The sequence below is a fragment of the Crinia signifera genome, chromosome 6, assembly GCF_055691185.1.
Source record: "Crinia signifera chromosome 6, ASM5569118v1, whole genome shotgun sequence".
Lineage (NCBI taxonomy): Eukaryota > Metazoa > Chordata > Amphibia > Anura > Myobatrachidae > Crinia > Crinia signifera.
The window spans coordinates 145,730,471-145,754,191 of record NC_139222.1 but is presented as its reverse complement, the minus strand read 5'-3'; the positions used below and the strand labels follow the sequence as shown (position 1 = coordinate 145,754,191).

At 42.8% G+C, this 23,721-nt stretch overlaps 2 protein-coding genes across 2 annotated transcripts in view; both read left to right on the top strand.

Annotated features, from left to right (window-relative positions):
- The first annotated feature begins 2,131 nt into the window (after positions 1-2,131).
- Positions 2,132-4,717, top strand: LOC146009660 (uncharacterized). The gene is made up of 2 exons (XM_083150113.1): positions 2,132-3,106; positions 3,287-4,717. Exons 1-2 carry the CDS (start codon positions 2,132-2,134, stop codon positions 4,715-4,717), a joined length of 2,406 nt encoding a protein of 801 aa, XP_083006239.1.
- A 1,611-nt stretch (positions 4,718-6,328) lies between these two features.
- RND2 (Rho family GTPase 2) overlaps positions 6,329-23,721 on the top strand; it is a 103,518-nt gene continuing 86,125 nt past the window's right edge. Inside the window, exons 1-2 of the mRNA XM_083147544.1 lie at positions 6,329-6,614; positions 18,271-18,358. Coding sequence (XP_083003670.1) covers positions 6,426-6,614; positions 18,271-18,358 — 277 coding nt within the window. The 5' untranslated portion in view covers positions 6,329-6,425. The remainder of the gene's footprint in view (positions 6,615-18,270; positions 18,359-23,721) is intronic.

Genomic DNA, 23,721 nt, shown 5'->3' with positions numbered 1-23,721 from the left:
AGCTTTTTAATGACCAGATTCTGCAAATACTACTGACTGGAAAGCTATAGATATTGGAGATGTCTCCTGCTTTCTTTTTTAAATACTAACAAGACTATTTCCTTAAGAATAAATATGCTTCAGGTGGGCCTTTTGATTAAAAAAATCACACATGCATACCCTCCAACTTCTGATGGGTAGAAATCGGTACAAATTTGGAAAGGGGGCATGGCCACTGGTAAAGGGGGCGTGGCCAGAAGCCCTGTACACAAAGTTGGAGGGTATTTCATGTGCTCCTTGAACTGCTGGGCTCAGCTCCGCTCTCATCTCCGTGATCTCCCCCCCTGCTCTCATCGCTGTGATCTTCCCACCCAGGCCGTCACTGCACATGTGGAGAGCGCTGACAGTCATATCCCGAGTGCACCGGGTCCGCGGTGCCAGCGCGCAATGTCATGACGTTATGATGCACACACTGGCACAGGACCCCAATGCACCCTTGGGAACGCCGGATGCTGGGCCAGGGGAGAGCGGCGCACAGTGGCAGGTCAGAAAGCAGACTGTCGTGGCACCGGAGCCAGGAGGAGGAGGAGGAGAGATGCCAGGGGAGTTGGTCCAAAGTAAATATATCGGTACATTTGGTACATTATTTATTTGCCGGTACAGTCTGTTAAAAAAATGGTACTGTACCGGCAAATTCGGTACAGTTGGAGGGTATGCACATGCCCAGGGGAAATTTGATATCTAACTAGTGGAGGCAGACATGAAACTACTTAAGTGGTGCAGTATTGCTCCATATGTGTGTTCCCCACAACTATGGTAAAGTGGCCATATCTCCCGCTTCCCACCTGCTAACTAATAAAGTGTACAGGGTGGGGAGATTTCACAGAGAATTATGACGAAGTGTGTCTGCAAGTCACTAGGCCATACCACCAAAATGCCACAATTTGCAGGGGCAAACGCTGGATTTCTATGGAGGGGTTTCTAAATATGTGCTGACACAAATTAAATAAATTAATGAATAATAAATAAAAAATTAAGGAAATAATAACCTAGCCAGATTATCGAATATATAGGAAAAAAAAGGCAGTACATGCTGCACTACACTATATGCTTAAATACACTACGTGCTACACTGCTCGCCCTACACACTGGACTACAGTCAATCTCCCTCTAAATTACACCTACACTGCTACCACACCCACAATAATATTAAAACGTCTCCCTCCACACACGCTGCTGGGGTTAATCTCCCCCTTCTCTTTGCTGGAGCCCTGTGCACTCATACAGTAAAGTAACGCTACCTGACTAGCGAGTCCCCCGTTCTGTGCAGACAGCACCCAGAGGAGATGATGGAGCCAGAGGTGGGCCGGAAGACCCGCCAAAAGGAAGGAGCCAAGCATGGCGAGCAAATATAATCCAAAGATAGCTTTGGTACCCACAGTCAAGGCATAGTTGCCTACCCTCCTGCATTCTGCAGGAGACTCACTGAAATAGCAGCAATCTCCCTCTTTCCCTCATTAGTCTAGCAATCTCCCTCATTTCACCTAGCCCACATTACACTGTTACATTTTTGGGGAAAAAAGGAATGAGAGATAGATACATTTACATTGAATCATCAGCACTATTTCCCAGCACTTTACCAAGTATACTATCTCTTACTAACTGCTTTGGGGCTCATCTACATTTGGATACAAGTAATTTTACTGTCAGATGTAGCAGTACACATCCACACTTTTAGGTGCCATGTTCACAATCTCTTTTCACAATTTCTCCATATATATAACTAGACATGCCTTTTGGGTGGAGCATGACACGCCCCCTTAAAGGGGTGCTGTGCAAAAATCTACTACCAACTATAATCTACCTCGAACTAGTTTTCAAAAGTAGGCAAGTATTAGTCAAGGTTGATAAATTTATATTAGTGGAGATTTATCAGCAATGGTGAAGGTTTTAATTATTAAATATTTAGAAACTACTTCTTGTATAACAGACCCATTTCCTTCATAAACAGGCCCCCATATAAATTCAGTTAGAATAGGAATACGATTTTAGAAGCTGTTATACAGTTCCATATATCAGGGTAGGCAACATACAACACTTCAGCTGCTGTGGTGCTACACATACTAACATTCCCTAAAAGCAAAACTGTTACATGGAAAGCACTCGCTCGTTTGAGTGCATTGCTGCCCGGAGTTCGACAGGATTAGGTTTCAGAGTACTCCTCATTTACCGCCCCCCTGGAGATGGAAAGTTATTTCTACAAGAACTTGCAGACACTGTTGCTGGTCTAGTTCTGGAGCACCAAAGATGGCTCATCCTCGGGGACTTCAATGCATGGGTTGATGACGAGCTCTCACACCTTGGCCAAGACCTTCTGTGCACAATGAATGGCATGGGCTTCACACAAATCATTCCTTCTGCCACACATAAAAGTGGTCACACGCTAGATCTCGTCTTTCAGATTGGATTACAAGTCACTGACCTAAAAATAAACCCAGTCACGTGGTCAGACCACCACTCCCTCTGGTTCTCAATTGCAACCCCTCAAAATAGATCAGTGCCAATGGAGCTGACCAGGTATCGTCCGAGAAGGGGTATGACTCCACAGGCTCTTGCAGCAAATCTGGATCTCTCTGCATTACTGGGAGCTTGTGAAGATCCCTGTTCCCTAGTCCATAACTATAATAGGGATATAACCGCTGCAATTGATATTATAGCCCCAGTGCGTGTACAACGTCTCAAACCACATCGTCAAGCTCCCTGGTTTGACAGCAGTCTCAATGAGCTCAAGAAAAGGGGACGTCGAATTGAAAGACAATGGAGGAAGACTAACCTTTTGGAGGACAAGATAAAACTAACAAAGCATATTGAGGAATATCAATCAACAATAACCCGTAAGAAGTCAGAGTTCCTGTCAACTGAGATCATGGCAACAAACAATAGGCCTGCTCAACTTTTCCGCACAGTGGAAATGCTTTGCAAGCCAGCATGCCTGCAACCCGATGAAACACTCTCCCAGGCAAGATGTAATGAGTTTGCAAAATTCTTCTCAGATAAAATATCCGCCATCAGAGCTGGAATCCCCACAGTTCCATCAGAGGAGTGCCAAACTATCAAGCCTGACAATGTAAGCCACCTATCCTCATGGACCAGCTTTGACCCAATGGATGTAAAGGACATTGCTGAAATTGTCCAGATTTTGCGTCCCACTACCTGTGATCTGGACCCTGCCCCAACCAAGCTCCTAATAGGGTGCATGGATATAATTGGCCCTGTCTTTGCAAAAATTGTTCAGTGCTCTTTGCAGAAAGGAATTTTTCCTCAACCTCTAAAGGAAGCAATTGTTAGACCTCTTCTTAAAAAACCTAATTTAGATCCAGAGTGCATGACCAACTACAGACCGGTATCAAACCTTCCTTTTCTAGGAAAAGTCATTGAAAAAGTGGTTGCAAATCAACTTGAAACCCGCCTTATATCTCATGATATGTATGATCCATTCCAATCAGGATTCAGGAGAAGACATAGCACAGAAACAGCCCTGGTATATGTGCTAAACGATCTTCTGATGGCAAGAGACAGAGGTGACTGTTCAATCTTAATCCTTCTTGATCTCTCTGCAGCATTTGATACTGTGGACCATGGGCTTCTGGTTGAGCGCCTAAAAAATTTCTGTGGCCTGGATGGCACAGTACTAAGCTGGTTTAAATCATTTCTCGCTGGCAGGTCACAGAGAGTTTCATCTGGAGTATACTCATCTGCATCTGTGCCATTGCCATGCGGTGTCCCACAAGGTTCTATATTATCCCCCATGCTTTTTGCAGTGTACATGCTGCCACTGGGTGAAATAATTAGGCGCCATAGCCTTGTCTACCACTGCTATGCAGATGACACACAGCTGTACTTGTCCTTTGCTCCGGGCACTGAAAACCCAATAGCAACCCTCAATGGCTGTCTTGCTGAGCTCCAGGAATGGATGAGCGCCAGTTGGCTGAGACTGAATCCTGATAAAACAGAGGTCCTTATGATTGGACCTCAACATCAAAGGACAAGACTGCAGCACAGCCACCCAACTGGACTGACAATTGGGGGTACAAAATTACAAAACTCTGATCATGTGCGGAATCTTGGCGTGGTACTAGATGGTGGATTGACACTTAAACATCAGATATCAGCCACAATCAAATCCTCATTCTTTCATCTGAGGAACATAGCCAGAATCAAACACTTAATCCCATCTGAAGATCTGCCAAAAGTCATACATGCATTTGTATCATCTCGTTTGGATTACTGCAATGCCCTTTACCTTGGTCTACCAGCAAAAGAACTGCACCGATTACAGCTGGTACAAAACACAGCTGCCAGGCTGTTAACTAACCAGCCCCGTTCTGGCCACATAACTCCCATTCTCTACTCCCTTCACTGGCTGCCAATAAAATGGCGAATAATTTTCAAGATCAATCTACTGAGTTTCAAAGCCCTACATGACCAAGGCCCAAGGTACCTGAAGCAGCTTCTGATTCCATACTGTCCCACCCGATTACTGCGGTCTGTAGATGAAGGACTTTTAGCAGTACCTAGGATCTCCCGTAATTCATCTGGGGGTCGAGCTTTTAGCCATTCAGCTCCGACTTTATGGAACTCACTTCCCCGCACAGTTCGAGAGACCCCAACTCTAGAATGCTTTAAAAACAGATTTAAGACTTTCCTATTTACTCAAGCGTTTCCTTCAGTCCCTTAAGTATTGTTTATGAAAAGCTTTTCTGTACTTTATTGTTCCTGTACTGTATTACATTCATTCTATCTGTTAAGCGCCTTGAGTCCTATTGGAGAAAGAGCGCTATATAAATAAAATTATTATTATTATTATTATTACAAGACATGCTAGGATATGTAGTTCCACAGCAGCCGGAATGATGCATGTTGTACAACTGTAATAATTTTCTTGTACCAAAGTGTGTCTCACATTTGTCATAAAAATGCACATGCAATAGTTGCCTACCCTACTTCATTCTGCAGGAAACTCCCTGATATCACCTAACCCACATTATACAGATGTTACATTTTTTTGGGGAAAAAAATAAATCAGAGATATATACAATGAAATGGGATCATCAGAGCCATTTCCCTGCATTGGTTATAAAGTACAGTGGGGCAAATGTATAAAGCCTGGTAAAGTGATAAAGTGATAAAACGGTGATAAAGTTAGAGGTGACAACGCAACAGCCAACCAGCTGTGTTTGAAAAATGACAGTTAGGAGTTCACTGGCTAGTGCGTTATCATCTTCCAATTTATCACCACCTTATCACCACTGATATCTGCTCCAATTAGAGGCGCCCGGCAATTAGACAGTGCCTGGCATCCATTTTAGGGCCAAAATCCCAGGATCCCGCTCCCAGGATTTGCCACACTAGCCCCAATGAATGATCCATATGGCTGCATGCTTTTAAATGAATGAATTTCTTGTGGCCACTTATATGGAACCACCAGTGGCATAACTATAGCCCTGCAGCCTCCGCAGTGGCGGGGAGGCACTGAGAAGGTGTGCGGGGCTATTGTTACCAGCTGCTGTCTGCCCCTGCTGTCGGCGCTTCTGTCATCTCTCAGCTCCTGCTGCCAATAAAAACACCCCCCCCCTGTGGCCGGTACCTCCTGCTACCGGCGCTTCTGACGGAGCCAGGAGAGCCATGAGGACCCTAAAGAAGCGCCGGCGGCAGTCGGTACCGGCCGCAGGGGGGGGGGTTGTTAACCCTACAGGGGGGGGGAGGGGGGGGTTTGTTAACCCTCCTTGGGGGAGGGGGGTGGGGCGCTGCCCAAATTTGCGTCAGGGGACACAAATTTAATAGTTACGCCACTGGGTACCACTTATAAAACACAATACATGGACAAGCCCTGACACGTATCTGAGTATTTTCCTCAACAAGTACAATTGATCTTAATAACTGCTTTAGGGCTCATCTACATTTGGATGCAAGTCATTGTATGACACGTCTGTGAGATGTAGCAGTACATCTCAGAGACCTCAGTACATCTCAGAGACCTGGCTTACTTACCACCCCAAAGCCTGTAGTAAACAGAACTGTCATGTTTGCTGTATGTAGCCACATAGTTAATTTCACAAATACTGGAACACTCTCCCCTCTGCCTCCCTATTACTCCCTGTGTAGAGTGAGCACACACTCACGGCGCGTGTGACCGTATCACTACTACAATACCTGTCCTGCACCAAGAGCATTCGCTTCATGGAATATAACGAGGGCTCGCTTCTATACCACGCCCATTATGGTGATTAAGTAACTGGCGTGGCCTCCTGATTGGAGGATCCCTTAGCAGAGGAGTGTTTCTGGCATTGGCAGCCAGGTCTGTTCTGTGGCAGCGGCGCTAACAGCAGCCGGGCGGGCGGCGTGTGCAGTAGGAAGCAATGCTGGGAGGCTGAGGGTCGCAGTGAATGTGCGGACTGTACCGGGGGGCTGTGTTCCGCTGGGCAGGGGGGCTCTCCATGCGGGAGCGGAGGTGTAAGGACACAGAGGAGATAATGGACAAGCAGATGGCTCGCTGTAAAATAGTAGTGGTCGGAGATACCCAGTGCGGGAAGACGGCTCTTCTCCATGTCTTCGCCAAGGACTGCTACCCAGAGGTGGGTCTGTGTAACCTCAAGCTGTACATATACTGTACCTGCCTGCTCCTGCATACAGTGACATCACCGGCGCCGCGCCGACCCCTATCCCTGTACTGTTTGTTTGACATGGTATAGAGTTCTCTCTATGTGGCGTGCATCTATGGCTAGGCTATTATGGGGAAAAGTGAAGTTTCCTATGAATTCGGAGTCACACCGGCATATAGCCTATACCAGAGGTCATGCGACGGATTACAAGTGCGGGTGTCTGGCTGAGTTGATGTTCCTTAGCAATAAGTGTGACTTTATTAGACCTGTATTAATGCTATTTACTGTGCAAGCTGCAAGGTGTGTAAATGTGTAGAGTCAGGTACTTGGTTATAGTGGAACCGTATTATCTGGGCTTGGAAGGGTTAAATTGGGCGGATAAATATTTGGTTTGCATTCACTAAAGTCTTGTGAGCCAGCTCGGTTTGTTTGTATCATTCCGATTCTATCTCCAACAGTGTGCACTGTAGAAGTAGCAGTGTACACTGTAGGAACAGTCATCATGCAGTAGAGCAGTAGGTGATCGCATCACACAGGTTTCTGCTGGTTTTCACTAGACTAGATGCTCAGAACTGAACGGTATGTAGGATGAGCACACTGCTTGCAGAATACACTAGTCCCTTATAGCCTGTATATCAGCCTGTGCTTGTCAGTGTATATGTGAAGAATAGAGACTCTTAGGAAGGTATAAGTACTTGTCATATCCAGGTGTGCTGTTCATTGTTTTTGTTGACTGCTATTTCTGTTATGTTTGCAAGATTCGCTGGTATCCTAACTGTTCTTTATACAGCTAAAAAAAGCGGTGTAGGGTTAAAGTAGGCTATTACAGTAACATTCATTTTAGGCTGCTTGGCTGGATATCCCCTTTTTCGCCCCAAAGTGGAATCATATGTCAGTTTATAGTGGAGTACAGTGTAATTGTACTTTTAATGCTTTTTTACTCATATGGAAAATGTAGAGAGGAAAATAATGTTAGTGCAGCGTTAGATACATAGAAATGCAGTGCAATGCAACAGTGTAAATGCATATACCAGGAGTGCAGTGCTATTTTTTTTTTTAAAACAGTGCAGACAATATTCCGTTTTATAGAAGTCCAAGAGTGTGCTCCTCTCTACTCACAAATGCATTGCAGGAAAAGTTCACTGTGTGTTCCTTGGCATTTTTGTTTTACAGATGCCAAGTGTGACCCTATAATCCTTGTGCAGGTCTTCCAGAAAGGTTTCCTATAGATCTATAAATGCAATGCAAACGAATCCGAATGATGCACTGTTGTTTTTCAGAATAGGATGCCTGTAGATTTATTGCTAACTGATCTATGTAGCTTCTCTCAATGTAATGCCACTGAAAATACTTTTTTTGCACAACTTTGCAGTAAAGGGAGTTCAATGTTCTAGCACCTCCCCCCCCCCCCCCCCCAAAAAAAAAATATATAAAAAAATTCACTAGGTTTGCTGCACCATTTACGCAATTGGTTAATAATTTATAAACTGTGCCTGTTTGTTATAAAGATCGGATTTGCAGTTCTCTATAACCACAGCCAGTATCACTGCTTATAAGAACACACTATGTAAGGGGAAGACAAATCTGTGAATGACTATTCTCACACCAAGGATACTCTTGTCTCTGAGAGAGATTTCTTCTAAATTTACAACCTATTAATTCTTCGCCTTAATCATGTTCCTGATGTACTAGCCAATGTGGCAACTGTTATTTTCTGTATTTCTTTCCAGCTCCTTTGACTTTTACATGCATATGTGATGTCATTTCCTATAATTGGTGCATCCTGATGGTATCACATCATTGTTCATTCATTGCATTTTCCTAATGATCACTGAAGTGATGACATCAGTACAAAACAATTAAAAGAAATGACAATACAGCTCATCATTTATGTTGATATAATTACAGAAGTCTTCAATCACCCACTGATCATTGTCCAGGAAAGGATGGCTGCCATGGATAATCTTTGTCTTAGGTTTAGGACCATGTACCTGGTCAAATTACTGGATATTTCAAATTTGACCACATAGCACAAAGTCTGACCAACAGATCAGATAGAACGGTGTATGACAGTGATAGCTAACCTTGACGCTGCAGCTGTTGTTGAACTATGCATCCCAGCATGCCCTGCATCAGTTTTGGTATGGCCAAATAGTGGCGTATGGTAACTTTAGCTTGATTGCGGAGTTAAAAAAAAAAAAGTCATATGTATTGGTGAGCTGATCAAAATAGTTGTCGTCGCCCCCCTCCCCCATATATCTGCCCTGTTAGAGCTATATTTTAACAGTGGGGAGAGTTAAAGCATGCAGAAGTTACATATTTGTTGCTGCTGCATATGAATGAAATATGAATTATTTATAAATGAAGACCGCAACTGTAAGCAATACTTGCATTTATTTTGTTACACTATATTATATAGCCTTTTTTTTTGTTTGCAACCTTTGCCTCTGTGGTTTCAATAGGAAACCGCTATACATAATTATTCTGTAACAAATTGTAGAGCTGTGTGAGCAGAGAGTCACTCCTATCTGCTGTTAATGCACTTTGGGATGAACAATTTGATACATTGATAAATGATACATTTAAAATATTACTAGGCTGCACAACCGATTCCTCATACATATATGTTAGATGTCAATTAAAAAAAACAAAAAACAACAACATGGTACATTGCATGGAAAATATATTTCAGCTGCATTCCTAAAATTCTGTGTGAAGCACATGTTGGTTTCATGCATTTAGCCTGTTTTCCCAGGGCTTGTTTGTTATTTCTGTCCTTCACACCCTGTTTATCCTTGAACATAAATGTTTAAATCCTGTGGATTCTTTTTCTGTAATGTATAGCAATTTTGTCATCTTAAATCCATGTTTTCCCTATGATATGTCCTCACTCTTTACCAGCAATAGACAGAACAGTTCATACATTTTGTTATTATGCTTGTTCCTTTATATATGTTTTATAATATTTTTATTTCTTTTAAGTCCTGTGCATTGTTAGTTTTCCTGTAAGGCACCACATGTAGCCTTCTATGCTACCTTGTAAAGCCTCCAGTCTCCGCTTTAGCTTTCTTTAAATACAGACATCACTCTTTTTTTGTTGGAGGAGGAAACGCCAGGACAGTTTATATCAAGTGGGATTTTTGCTAGCCTATTAGGCTGTTTTAGACTGACATGGCTGCTGCAGATTAAATGTGTCCATGATCTGGAAGCTGTAGAAGTCAACTGGGACAGGCAGTAAATGCAAAGTAAAACTGCTGCACCAGGCTGTGCATGCAATCGTTGTGTGAGCATGCCGATACAGCCCTGTCAAAGATATTGTCATATAGTCATCATGCTCAGCAGCCGGGGTCCAAGGGCGTTAGGTCGACACACCAAAGGTCAACATATATTAGGTCGACCACTGAAGGCCCACATAGCTTCGATTAACACTTGAAATAGGTTTGACATGGATGGAAGGTCGACAATGGCTAAGATGACAGTCAAAAGGTCGACATGTTTTTTTTTCACTTATTTGTGAGCCGACAGGCGGTATTTCATGCCCTACCATCTTCTAGGTCATGGAGTGAGAGCAGAATAGTGTGCCAAGCATAGCGGTACACTATACTGGTGTCTAGGTTGCCTATGTCAACATTTGGGACAAAAAAGTGAAAACCCAATGTCGACCTTTTGACTGTCGACATAGCCAGTGTCGACCTGATGCTTGTGTCGACCTTCCATCCATGTCAACCTTAGGCATGTTGACCCATTTCAGGTGTCCCAACTAAGCCATGTAGACCTTCAGTTGTACATCCAATGCATGTTGACCTAATGTAGGTCAATCCAATGACCCATACCCACAGACTACATATACTCTGAGGTAGATGAATGAAGCAATGATAAGGGAGGAGACGTGAGCCAGCGAAGTGGCTCATGGCAACCATTCAGCTGCTCTGTATAATTTTATAGTATGCAAATGATAGATGTTACTTCAGTGCTGATTGGATGTCGTGGGCCACTTCTCCTATGGCTCACTTCTACCGTATCACTGATTCATACATCTGCCCCTCTGTTTGCTACTCCCAACAAGGTAATATGCTATATTAGAAGATACTTGTCACCTCTAGCTGGTTCCATGAACTTTGCTGGGATTTCCATATACTTCAGTGGCCTAGTGGTATATTTACTAAAGTACGGGTTTTCAAATGTGATGTTGCCCATAGCAACCAATCAGATTGTGCAGCAACTGTGCTATCATGTTGTCCTGGACACGATGTTTTAAGAAATCTTTGAAAAACTTTATTGAATTGACTGTGTGCATATTTGTACACTGTATTAGTAATTATTTTGTATAATTCAATTTAGAATTTTGTTTTTGAGTTTTTCAAACATGTTGTCAGTCAAACTGTGGTTGCAGTATTAAACCCCATGCACACAGGGCACCGGGAGCTCTGTGCTGAGTGATGTGCTAACCACTGTTTTTCCTATGCTTGCTTAATGATCTTGTTAGGAAAGACATTGCATGTACTGTCTGACTGAGCCGGAGATGGCGACGCATGGGCGTGTAATCGCCATCGCTATAGGGTGTACACACAAACCAATCCGTGCTTACTTTCTAAGCGATCTAGACAGATCACTTAGAGAACAGGCCAAAATCTCCACATGTGTATGGGCCTTTAGATTGCAGACCATGATTTAACTGCTCTGAATTTGCATTGGCAGATCCAGGAAAAATGACCGGAATGGGCACCATAATCATTCAGGGATGGGGTGTAGTGGTATTGGCTGGTAAGATGTAGGAAAGTATGACTGAGTGTGTGAAGCCATGTGGCCAAGCTCTTATTCTGAATACATAGTGCACCTACTGTTGATATGCCACCATAAAACTGTGGTTCCCAGAGTATATATTGTTAAAGAAGAAAGAAAATATCTTGTCACCATCACCCAGTACAACTTCAATCTTTGGTCACTTGCTCAACTGCCCCCCAGCCTTTTTTTCCACCACTTCCCATGTCCCTTGGAGCTTACTCTCCTTTCTCCCAAATACCCCTACTGCCCATCCATTTCTCTCACATGTCACTCTGTCCCACTTCTCTCTCACACCTCAACCCTTTTCTCTTGCATCTCTCTGCCTATCATAGTGCCTTCTGCAAACCATATTTTTCCGCAAATCACTTTGCACAAACCTATGCAATTTTTATTAACGCGAAGGACAGCTCTTTTGCAGAGAGAAGCTCATACTCATAGGCTTCTGTAGGAAAGCCCCAGAGTGGTACCTCTGGCATTCAAAAATGTTGTAAAACCACAAAAACTGGGTCTTTACTGTATTTAGGCTTTAGTGCATCCTGCCCATACCCTACTGCCTGGGATATGGTCCTTAGGTTGACAAGCATTGGGTCGACCATTCTCTTGTAGACCTAATGATCCATACCCCTACTGCCCAGCCAGTTTCAAGCTACATGCCTCCCTGCACACCACATTTTTCCCTACAGGATCTTTCATTTACATTTCTCTTTACATGCTGCATGCCTGCTTGCCCTCCCCTCCCCCCTCCCCCACACCTAGCATTACTTCTTTTTCTTAACTGATACTCTGTCCCTGTTGCTCTGTCATTGTAGACTGACTGCAGTAGCTGCAGCATCCTTCTTTACAAATGGCCTCTGTGTTGTCTAAATAAATTAAAGGCCTGACTTATGTTTGTAAGGACAGCCATACATCAGGACAACCTGCATACGAGCTGACCATGTGCAGGTCGTGGATCGGTCGAACAAGCGATCGTATGTGCGTAAAAGGCACATACGATCGGCTTACGGCCGCAATGAAAGCCGTCTAATCTGAGGGCCAACCTCACGACCCACAGGACTGAACATCAATGTGCGCACCTTCCTTCACACGGCCTGTCAAGATTGTGCATTCAGGTCCAATGTCGTTCTGGTGTATGGGGCATTAAGTAAAAGAAGGTGCTTCCATTCTCGGCACTTCTGCTCTGGAATGGAAGATGGACATCTTGTCACATAATTATCAGTATCTGTTATCTGGCAGAGGAGGCCATAGGGGGTATGGGGGGGGGGGGGGGGTGGCATCAGGCTGATACTATATGATACAAGTTTCTGTTATGCGGAAAGGTTGCAGGGAAGACAAAGGGAAAGTAAGGTAATAGACAGTGGGCAGACAATGAAAGCCAGTGTATATTTCATGTGAAATCAACCTCATTAGAATTGTTCAAGCCTTCCCTGCTAAGCTGCTGAAAAGATAGGAGTGGGAGCAGTGGTTTGCTATGAGCTTCAGAGGTGACATAATGTGACATTATCACAGCACAAACCATGTACCAGAAAAGGTGGTATTTTGTCACATTCATTTTATGCTGGCATTTAATTGACTGTTTGACTGGATTTAGCCACAGTACTTACTGTTGGTAGCCTTGGGTTGTAATGCCTGGAGCTATTAAGTTACAATCCCATTTCCTTACGCTATAAGCCAGTAGAGTACAGTTTAACTGCTACCCACTACAGATTTCGGTACTTGTTTCCTATCTGGGCGCCCGCTACGTTAATTGCGCACCATGCTATTCTCCGTATAAAAATCGGATCGCATCGCATCGGATACCACAAATGCACATACACGATATTGAACGATGCGATGCGATCCGATTTTGTTCCCGCTTTTATGGTTGGCCCATAGGATGGCCCATCTGAACACTACTGTATTTATTTACCCTTCAAAGCCCTCCCCTTGTCACATCTGCACAGAAACACAGTATTGACGTCAACCGGAAGCGTGGCGAGCGGCGGCGGTACGCGTCCTCCGACTTTTTTATACCCCCACTATCCACGTCGGCGTGGAGTTGAGAATAGAAAGTGTGGCGAGCGCAGCGAGCCACCGAGCCCGAAGCGTGGCGAGGGGACGCGGATACTTCACAGGTATCCGTGTCCCCTCGCGGGCTTCACAGGTATCCGCGTCCCCTCGCGGGGCTCGCCACGCTTCGGGCTCGGTGGCTCGCTGCGCTCGCCACACTTTCTATTCTCAACTCCACGCCGACGTGGATAGTGGGGGTATGAAAAAGTCGGAGGACGCGTACCGCCGCCCCTCGCGGGGCTCGCTGCGCTCGCCACGCTTCGGGTTGACGTCAATACTGGGGTGGCGTTAACAATGGAGGCGCATTTTAAACCATCAGGGGGGTTTCCTATACAAATCGTGGGTTTGCGGGGTTATTACATTGAAATCAATGTAAAATCGGGTCTCAGGGACCATTTAACATTGATTCCAATGTAAAAATCTGGTTGATCGCGTCACCGCATGCGATGTGATCCGATTTAAAATGAAATCGGATCGGATAGCATCGTATGCCATCGTACATCATCGAGTACCGAATCCGATGCGATGCGATCCGATTTCATTACGGTGCCGTACGTAGAAAACCTGGGCGCCCAGATAGGAAACAAGTACCCAGATTTCTGTTCAAGGCTCTGGAGGGGATGCCACAAATCCGTGGCAAATGCATCATGTGGGCTGCAACTGAATAGCCCCTGGCACTGTTACAAGCCCACGACTAATTGAATTAGGCTCTTTATGGAAAAGAATAAAATAAAACATGCTACGCTGGAAATAAGGCAATACTGTATGTAGCCAATCCTGAATGTGGATTTGTACAAAAAATGTAATTCCTTCTAATGATCCTAAATCGGAGAGGTGAATGTTATGGCAAAAAATATTGCTTTGTCTTTGGCAGGGTATTCAACATGCGTCCCTACGGCTTCTATGGAACTATGCAGCAGCTGTCGTGTATTATGTGGATACTGTCTATACTCTTGGAGTTGGCATTTACCCAGAACTGTTCTAATGTACCCAGGTACATATTCTAACGTGCCAATGGCATTCACAAGGGACTCCCGCAAGGGCATGTGGACTTTGTTGTACCCTACTCACATGTCATTGCTCTCAGTATGGGTTTTATAGGTGGAGTGTTTGAAACTGGCTTCAAACGAGACAACACGTTTTGTCACACATAGCCCTTTAAATCTAAAGGCCCCGATAACACCTAATTTCCCCTGAGCTCCCCCGGCAGCTGCGGGGGCAGAAAAAAAAATACCTGGACAGCATGGGGTCCGGGTCCCGGCTGCAGGAAGTGCTTGGGGGTTGTGGGTGCAGTGGCGGAGTGGGCAGTCTGCAGTGTTAGGGAAGCACTGAGTGAGCGGACACTTCAGACAGCAGCGGCAGAATTAGAAAATTCAAAAAATAGACCGGTCGCTGATTGGCTGAGAGGCACTCTCAGCCAATCAGTGGCCGGCCTATAAAAGATAGACCAGCATATCTTTTCAAACAGCGATTTCTCGGCCCGATCCGTTGGCATTGGATGAAATCAGCCCAAATCGGATAAGTGTATGGACACCTTAAGACTAGATACACGCATGTTTCTTTGGGACGCCTGATAACAGCCAGCAGCAGAGCTGCAGCATCCGGTATAAAAATCTACTAAAGACCTACTTAATACCACAGTAACAATGGGTTTGTAATATATACAAACCCTTTCATTGTTTAGAGACAACCTAGTTATGTGAAATTGTGTTCCTGTAAAATATTGTCATAAAATATCACAAAATATCCTTTACCACCAATGTTCCCTCTAATTTTACGAAGGCTGTGTGCGGCAAAAGATTTTGGCTGTGCAACTTTGGAAGGAAATTTTAATTTTTGTGCGTCACATTTACAGTATATAACTGAAAATGACGTTCAGCATTTGTGTTAACTTTACTTCAAAATGATATTAAACATTTAAACATTCAAAACACAGCACACAATGTAGTTATTGGGTGAAACACACATTAATTGGGTCCACAACTGCAAAAAGGGACCACGGCTGCTTTGTGTGCTCTGTTGTAATGTCTGTGCGCACGCTCATCGAGTTGTGTGCGCGCGCACAGCTTAGAGGGAACACTGTTTACCACTAAAGTGGATGTACAGGTAATTTTGCATTATTGGTATGTGCTAGAAATTAGTGTGTTCACTTTGACCCTATTAGCTGTGGCAGTAGCTGTTAACAGTAAGCCAAAATTGCTGTCTGTCTTGATATACCGTATGATTTGTTACCTGTTGTTGCTAAGGGATATTGAGCCAGATTCAACATAAGTTGTTGTTTTGCAAATTCTTACAGAACTGTAACTCTCCTAAGCATGCCGTATCCATTCCCACAAAGTTTTAGGAATGCCTACTTTACTAGGCAAGCTCTTTGCTACATTAGAAAGCACTAGCATGGCCGGAGTAACCCCTACCTGCGAAGCAGAAAGGAAGTTTGCATTTAAGTGTGGTGGTTGGTCCATGTGAATGTGGTAGTTTGTTTTAAGCAAAGGCATTTAGGACAAACAATGGCCCTCCAGCTGTTGTGAAACTACAAGTCCCATCATGCCTTCCCACAGCTTTGCTAAAACTATGGCAAGGCATGCTGGGATGTGTAGTTTCACAACAGCTGGAGGGCCACAGTTTGGACATGCCTGTGTTCTACATAGGTCATGCCTTACCCCGCACTCCCCCTCTAAATATTACCTATTTATTATCCCATCATGCAACATATCAGGGCTTCCATTTTACCCTTTCTACTACTTTAGAAGTTCCTGTGCTGAGCTGTCTATGGTAGAATAGCGAGTGCAGCTTTAAATGTCTTTGAAAATATATATAGGCAACATACATTTTTTTTTGTCCTTATATGTATTCATTTATTGTAAAATGCACACTTTTGATATATTGTAAGCAAAGACTGTTTCTTTGTTCATCCAGAGCGCTCCAGCTCTTCTATTGTAGCTATATCTGCAAATAGTACCTTTTACTTCTATCCAACATTCATTTACATAACGTGTTAACCTGATAATTTTCTTTTGAATCCCAAGGGCCTCTTCCTTTTTTTTTTCTTTCACTCTAGAAGATGAATCGCGTGATGGAGAAATGCTCGTGGTTGATTTATCACTCAGATTATATTTAAATAAGAAAGTCTAATAGCTTAAATCTGAATTCATCTAGAAAAAAATGCTGGCATAGTGGAAAATTGTAAGAGCAAACAAAGAGTGGTTGCAGAGAAATGCTGCTTTGTGTTTATTACTGCATGCAGCAACTGGAACGTGCTGTAAAACAATGTGTAAATAGGAAACGCCACCCTGCATGAGTAATCAGGTGTTCTGCTACAAGTTGTGTAACCCACAACCGCCAGCCAGATTCTTCTCTAATTAGTCAGCCTGTTTAACCGCAATAATTAATTGGTGGCAGTTGGTTAGGTACATAGAGATATTTGGAATTTAAAAGTTTTTAATGCTTCCACCTTGTAATCTGGCCCCAGTTGGGACTGGTTGTTATTGTTGTTTTTTATTATTATTATCATTCTTATGCTGTGTACACACGGTCCGATTTCCTTTCCGATGTTGACGATATAGTCAACATCGGATCGGCATCGGATCAGAATTGGATGCAGATCGCAAGGGTTTTAACCCTTGCGATCCCGATGGGCGTTCACGTATCGGAAGCCAGAAAGTCTTGACTGCCTTGTCTATATAGTGCAGATCTGCACTATATAGTCAAGATAGGATGCAAATCGGATGTGCCTTAAGATCCTATCCACGATCCTATCTGATCCTATCGGATCGTGGATAGGATCTTAAGGCACATCTAATGGTGTGTACACACGTTAGATGTGCCTTAATATCCTATCCACGATCTGATCAGATAGGATCGTGGATAGGATCTTAAGGCACATCCGATTTGCATCCTATCTTGACTATATAGTGCAGATCTGCACTATATAGACAAGGCAGCCAAGACTTTCTGGCTTCCGATACGTGAACGCGCATCGGGATCGCAAGGGTTAAAACCCTTGCGATCTGCATCCGATGTTGATCCGATGGCGATCCAATGTTGACTATATCGTCAACATCGGAAAGGAAATCGGACCGTGTGTACACAGCATTACCGTGTGTACACACCATTATTCTAAGCATTATTAGTATTAGCAATATTGAAATAGTGGCAGCATTTTACATAGCGCTTTAATAATGTATTGATCAATAATTTTACCTTTTGAAGCAAAATTCAGGACTGGGTAACAAGGGATTAAAGGGGTGCACTCAATCCCTAACATCATACTCTTCGTAATATAGTTTACAACTATTGAGTTGTGGCCATTATGGGCCTGGGGAGAGGGGGCGGGAAAGGGTTTGTCTCCTACCATGACACCTTGCACTCATCAGCAAGTTATACGTCTGTTTAAAAGATTACATACAGTATAATGTAAATGTATGCTGTGAAGAGGCTTCACTCTGCTTATATCATGTATGTATCATGTGTGTATGTGTGGATTGGCTGAGAATTGACAGAGAAAGCAATACCTTTTTCACAGCTGTAAAAGCCCGGGGTTAATGCTGTTCTAACCGGGTGCCAAATGACATACTGACAGTTGGGATTCCGAGGGTCGTTTCTCCGAAACCCAACTGACTGTTTGGCCTCCATTTTATTCTTGTAACTATCTTTCCTCCCATGCTGGTATGTGTTCATCATATATGTTTAGTTACTGGCAAAAAGCATGCATAATTCATACCATGCATCCAACAAACTGACCGGTTGGCTTTTGTTATTTATGTCCTGGCTAACCAGCAATTTTGTTTTTCTATTTTAGAATTATGTCCCCACTGTCTTTGAGAACTATACAGCCAGCTTTGAGATTGACAAGCAGAGGATCGAGCTCAATATGTGGGATACGTCTGGTAAGTCTCTACCTCTGATATATATCTGCATGATGGGTGTCGCACACTCAAATCAATTATTTTTTTGTATGTTCATCATAAAAGCTACATGCGCAGATATGTATGTGGTTATTAGGTCGACCACTATTGGCAGAAGACAATAGGTCGACATGGTTTGACAAGAGGTTGATATGTACAGTGAATGGTCTAAACGACCAGAAGTTGGAAGACTTGCCCCGGTTTAATAAAATGCTTTCTGGCATGACCCCTTCCCTAAATGGTCGCAGCCTGTCAATCAGAAATGCCTGTAAACAATTAGCTCCTTAGTTCTAACATGCTTTCTAAAGGCCCCCCATACACTATGCGATTTGGGCCCAATTTCACCCGATTCTGGCGGATCGAGCCCAGAAATCGGGTGAAATTGGCCCAAGTAGCATGTGTCTGACATCCGATCTGATGCGTGGTCTCCTCATACGTGGTGCACGTAAAATCTCTGGGTTGGACACTCTCCTGGCAGCAGGGAGCGGGGATTTCATGCGATACATCGCATGCAGAAGGGCCAAGGCAACTCATGGGGAATTGGATGCGACTTTCCCATAGAAGTCGCAAAGTGTATGGGGGACTCTAGATTTTAATATTAATATTTTGAGCTGAGTTGTATGGCAAATCAGGGGCATGAAATAAACAGATATAAGGAATTATTAGTCAATGCTTAGGTTGTCCTGATTTTGTATTAAAGCCAGTGGCTTCCGTATTCTCAGAATACAATGTGGACCTACCCCATTTTCTCGCTCACGCTGCAGCATTTTGTGGCACTACAAGCAACAGCGCAGACCCAGATCTGCATATGCGCAGTGCGGCTACGGCACATTCAAAAGTAAAAATAAGATAGTGTGTTTCTTATTGTTTAAGCACTGCCTTTAAAAGTGGGTGTAAAAATACTTTCATAGAAATACACTAGCGAGCATTGATACTGTAAATGCTCATCGGGTAAATCAGAATGCAGCTTTATAAGCACTGTTTATCTTCGCATGTCAGGCATTTTTGGGGCCTGTTTATTTATTGGCCAAAGATATTTTCCATTCTTCCCACACACAGCAGTGATTTATCTGTCCCCAGATATATGGACATTTTTTTTCTTCTTGTAAATAAAGACAGATTTATATTCAGACTATAAAATATTTGATGGTTATTAATACATTTGAAGTTGAGTTGTCCCGTGCAGTAAGAGAATTTAAATAAAAATTATGCACCATTTTCTTCACCAATATATCAAACGTTTTAGCTTTGTCATATCCGTGTCACAGGACCTACCCACCTACTCAGTACAAGTGTTACATGACAATGTAAATCACTTTGAATGCTAGTAAGGTCAACCAGCGATTATATATACAGTTATTGGCATTTTGAAGCTGTCATAATGTAAAGTAGTAAATGTGTTTTATTCTCAAAGTAACGCCATTATAATACCCTGTTGGTTTAATGTCAAAGAAGTCTATCATTACACATCATTTATAGCCTACTTCATCTTAAAACCCAAGTCTTAACGGGAATTCTAACATTAAAACATTGTAATATGTATATACGTGGCACATATTTGTCTCATAAAGCATTCCTCCTTTTTGTCAAATTGATTGCAATTATTTTTATTGCAGAGTGCTTCTAATGATTAGTATATGGTAGCGTTGTAATGCTTCATTTGCTGTGTGTACAAGGGCATGTAATGCAGCTGCTATGGGGCTAAGGGGTGAGAGGGGCCCACCTTTCCTTTCAAAGTTATGTTGCATCCATTTTTCACACTTGATATACATATATGGGGGCTCGTACAAAAGTTTGTTTAGGACATACAATATATTTGGTTATGCCCGTGGACCTGCTCATTGTAAAATGGTTTAAATAACTTGGAGGGTTTTATAATGTTACATCAGGTGATGTATACTATGTGGCACAATATGCAGTGTAGGTAATGTAGTGTGGTATAATATGAACTAGTGGTACTACTATGTGGCACAATATGAACTAGGAACACTGTATATCAGGGGTTCCCAATCTTTTTTGATTCACGGCACCCTAGAGAATCAGAATTTTTTTCATGGCACCCCTAGGTCCCAAAAAAATTAATTTGATTGGGTTTATATGCAATTCTTAGTGGCAGTTATGTGGTAAAGGGCAGGATTTGCTTCTGTTTGTACACATTCTATGATTGGCAGCCACCAGCACTGGTTTTGCTCATAAATAATGAACCATTAATAATTTGATTTGGTCCTGGACCACCAAGCCGCGGCACCCCTGCATGTGTCCCGAGGCACCCCAGGGAGCCACGGCACACAGTTTGGGAACCACTGCTGTATATCATAATGTAAATTGGAGGTACTATGTTTTCATACTATCTACTGGCAGCCCTGTAATGGGATATAATATGTACTAGGACACTACTATGGTTCATAAATACGCTAAGGCACTACTATGGTGTATAACATTAACTAAGGCACTACTATGGTTAAAAAGAAACTAGGGCACTTTTATGGGGAATGAAAATAAGAACGACTACTGTATAGAGGTGTCTCTCTTGAAGCATTTGTACAAGGTGTCTTTCAAATTTTTACTTTGGGCCCACAAAGTTCTTGTATTAGCATATGTACAGTGAAATATTACTTTTAAAGGGCAAAAACCTATAAATATTCTATTACTTTATAATCATTTTAATTACAAATACCTTAATAAGTAGAGATTAAAGTCAATACATTTCTTTCACTTTTTCTCACACTGGATTTTCACATTTTTTGAGACCTATATACATTCAGAAATGTAATACTTCAATAAAAATGTGACTTTAAAAAAAAATAATGTTATTGGGTCCAAGTGCACCCAGAAAATTGCATTCCTTTTTCTTGTTTGAGTGATTTATATTTCTGGGGTTTCCTACTGCTTCTAAACTAGGTGCAGGGAAATGCCTTATTCTGGGCCCACACGTAAAAATGAGATTTGAGATTGACAGTGAAGAGGTCGTTTAGTGGAGATCTATAACCAGGCAGCAGTTTTTTATACCAATTAACAAACAAAACCTTGTCATGGGATAAACTAGTGACATTTAATGGGTGAAGAGTGCATTCTAGGGTTAGTTCAGAAATATCCCCTTGTGGTAATTGGTACATAGCTTATCATTTTAATGGGTCATCATTTACAGCAGCCAGGTGTATTTTATATGGGTGATCCCATTATCTGTGTAACAAAAACATTGAAACACAGAAATTTCAACATAAAATAAAGGATTTCCCATTTCCCATATTGAAGACATAGGGCGGTATTCAATGCCATGGCGAGAGGGGTTTTCTACGGCGAGGATGGCTTTTTTTCGGCAAGGTAAATCCAAACTCCTCGTCAAACCCCCTCACCGTATTAAATGTTTGGCCAGAATCACGGAGAGTATCCCCTTAAATGGCGAGTCCACTGCATTTTGTGACGATCCCTACCGTTTTAATGGCCACACTCGCCGTTTCCGGTGAGGTGTAAATACTCTGACGGGGAGCTATCGGCACTGCTTGGTGGCAGAGCATTGAATACCCCTAATAGATGAGGTCCAAACACACTTTAGGAAAGATGTTTAAACTCGATAAGGAAATAGCCCAGAAATGGTAATGAGTTAAGCATTTGTACGGGAAAAGTTTCTTCATCTGTAACAATATACACATAGGATCTGGTTTGCATAATAAAATAAACTGTGGTTCTACGTATCCTGTGGTTTACCATGACTGGCTTCTCCCACAAACCCCAACCCATGTTCACATATGGATACAGACCGGGCATCCCAAAGGAGGTAATCTCAACAGGATTTCTCTCTGTGCCCCTAACCCTAACTGCAGCCTAACCCTAACTTTTAAAACTGCTGCCTAAACCTAACCCTTCTGCCCAGCAACATTAACCATAACACCCCACTTGGCTTCTTAGTCTCCTGCTGTCTAAACCTAAACCCCCACTACCCTGGCCTAACGCTAACCTACCCTGCATACTTGTGATCGGGATTCCGGCATTGGCATCCTCATTGATGTCTGGATTCTGGTATCGGTCTTCTGGCTGCAAGTCGCGATGCTCGGGTCAGTATTCTGACTGTTGGCATCCTGTCAGGTAGGATCGTCACCGTGTTCCCTATTCTGGTGAAATGAGACATGGTACATAGATGACTGGGTAATGTCAACTTCGGAAAAGATGTTGTACATTTTGATAAGCTTCATTTATTTCTTTATTATCACTGCGGTTCTGTGAACAAATCACCAAAAGTAAAATGAAGTCCTAAGGGTGCATACACACTGTACAATTTTTTTGACCAATTTGGTTGAAAGACCTTTCCATTGAACCCAGTGTCCTGGACTAAAGATGTTGACGAAAGATATTGACGACAGACGAAAGAAGAAAGGTCTAGCTACAGTTTATAGGCTCTTTTTGAAAGATATTCAAATTGAGCTGCATGCACAGTTGACGAACAATCTTGATGAACAACTGGCGGGTATGCGCATCATCATTCATTCGTTTGTTTGTTGACAATATCTTTTGTCAACATCTTCGGTCCAGGACACTGGGTTCAATGGAAATGTCTTTCAACCAAATTGGTCAAAAAAAATGTACAGTGTGTATGCACCTTTAAAAAGCGAGCATTTATATGGCGACTGAAATGAGGGAGTAAACCTTTAAGCATAAATTGGTTATTGATTGAGCTGGACGTCTTGAGAAACAAATGAATTCTTTGCACAGGCTAATATAAACCAGATGTTGGCTGTGGAGTCATTTTTGCCTGTTTTTCTGTATGAAAGTTGGAAAGGGAAAACTCCTAATAAGTCACATTACTGCAGTAAAAGTCTTAATTTCAGCTATTGGCTCGAAGAGGGCCTTTTTTTTCTAATACTGGCAGCTATTGTTGCAGGCGATTCAACACCAAAATGGAAAATTATATGCTTATCATTTAAGCCTCACACACTTGCCGATATCATCTGCCTACGGCACCCGGCAGGGTTAAGGGGGAGAGTAGTGGGGCATTTATCAGGGGCCATTCTGCAGCTTGGCCCTCGGCAGCAATGTGATATCATGAACATTATTACACAGAATGGCCAAAATTAGCGACATCTTTCATTATATCGCCCAGTGTGTACGCACCTTTTAAGATGGCTTCTAAAGAGAGTAGGTAGACAAGAGCATTGCTAATATTGTCTATTAAATATCTTCTTAACCAGAGGTGATTATAACATATTAAATACAGTAGGTTGGGTACTCCTCTGCACTTCTGGTGTAAACATAAAGTTCTGTCTTTGTACACCATTAAACTAATCAAACAAGTTGAGGTGCAGGTGAGGCTAGTGTTAAGGGGATGCAGTCATTGGGTCTACAAGCAT